The sequence below is a fragment of the Alligator sinensis genome, unplaced genomic scaffold (assembly GCF_000455745.1).
Source record: "Alligator sinensis unplaced genomic scaffold, ASM45574v1 scaffold1164_1, whole genome shotgun sequence".
Taxonomy (NCBI): Eukaryota; Metazoa; Chordata; order Crocodylia; family Alligatoridae; genus Alligator; species Alligator sinensis.
Genome location: NW_005842225.1, coordinates 118,370 through 119,451, shown reverse-complemented (window position 1 = coordinate 119,451; position 1,082 = coordinate 118,370). Strand labels below are relative to the sequence as shown.

General features: G+C 60.4%; 1 protein-coding gene across 1 annotated transcript in view; it reads left to right on the top strand.

The window, feature by feature from the left end:
- Positions 1-917: 917 nt before the first annotated feature.
- The window catches only part of NTHL1 (nth like DNA glycosylase 1), a gene marked incomplete at its 5' end in the record, with an annotated part of 7,719 nt that continues 7,554 nt past the window's right edge, over positions 918-1,082 (top strand). Inside the window, one exon of the mRNA XM_014521547.2 lies at positions 918-1,049. Within this exon, the coding sequence (XP_014377033.1) occupies positions 918-1,049 (132 nt within the window). The remainder of the gene's footprint in view (positions 1,050-1,082) is intronic.

The following is a 1,082-nucleotide window of genomic DNA, read 5'->3' as shown; positions in this document are numbered from 1 at the left end:
CTCGCGCCCGGTTCCTCGTGTCGGGAGGAACGTTTTTGCTCTGCCGAAAACCGGGAAGTAAAGGGGCTGTGCGGCACGGCATCGCAGCACGGCTGACAGGGAAGGGCTCCCAGCTCGGGGCTGGCGCGAGCTCAGGACTCAGCCAGCACACGCGCTGGGCACGTGACGTCTGAACTGGGAGAAACGTTCACCTCTGCGAGCTGCTGCGTCGTTCCTCGTGTCGGGAGGAACGTTTTTGCTCTGCCGAAAACCGGGAAGTAAAGGGGCTGTGCGGCACGGCATCGCAGCACGGCTGACAGGGAAGGGCTCCCAGCTCGGGGCTGGCGCGAGCTCAGGACTCAGCCAGCACACGCGCTGGGCACGTGACGTCTGAACTGGGAGAAACGTTCACCTCTGCGAGCTGCTGCGTCTGGAGGGGGCTGACGGCGAACGGCTCCTCCGTAGCCTGGTTGACTTTAATTCCTTGGAGAGGAGTTTCAAAGGGAGTGAGGCCTCAAACCTAGCCGGAGCCCAGGGGCATTTTCAAAATCAGTTTTGAAACAAAAAACGGCGCTGGGAGTCGCAGAATCGTGCGGAAGCCGGGCCAGGAGGGACCTGCAGAGACCATCCAGTCCGACCCGCTGCCAGAGGCAGGATCAGCCCTATCCAAACCCTCCCATCCAAATTCATTATCCAATGTCTTAGTAAAACTACACGATGCAACACAAGACCTCACACCCAACCCCGCCCCGGGTAAGGCAGGGGGACTGTGGCAGCCAATGTCTTGCTGTGGACGTTGTAAAAATACGCTTGAGAGGTCCCAGGAAGAGGGCTGTGCCCCCGCTCGGAGGAAGACAAACCTCCCCAATCTCCCAGCCGATGGGCCTTGGGCTTTGAAATCGTGTCTGCGCTTCTGAAAACATCGCCCGTGGTTTTGGGGGATCCTTTGGAAATCCCCACGGGGTCTTCTGCTGCGGAGCTGGCTGGAAGGCCGAGCTCTCTGGAGGAGGACGCTAGTGCGTCATCGTAGCAGCTGCTTCTTGCTCTTCTGTCGACAGCGAGGATCCAGGGTGAACCTGCGGCGGCGGTGTACGGGTGGGTGG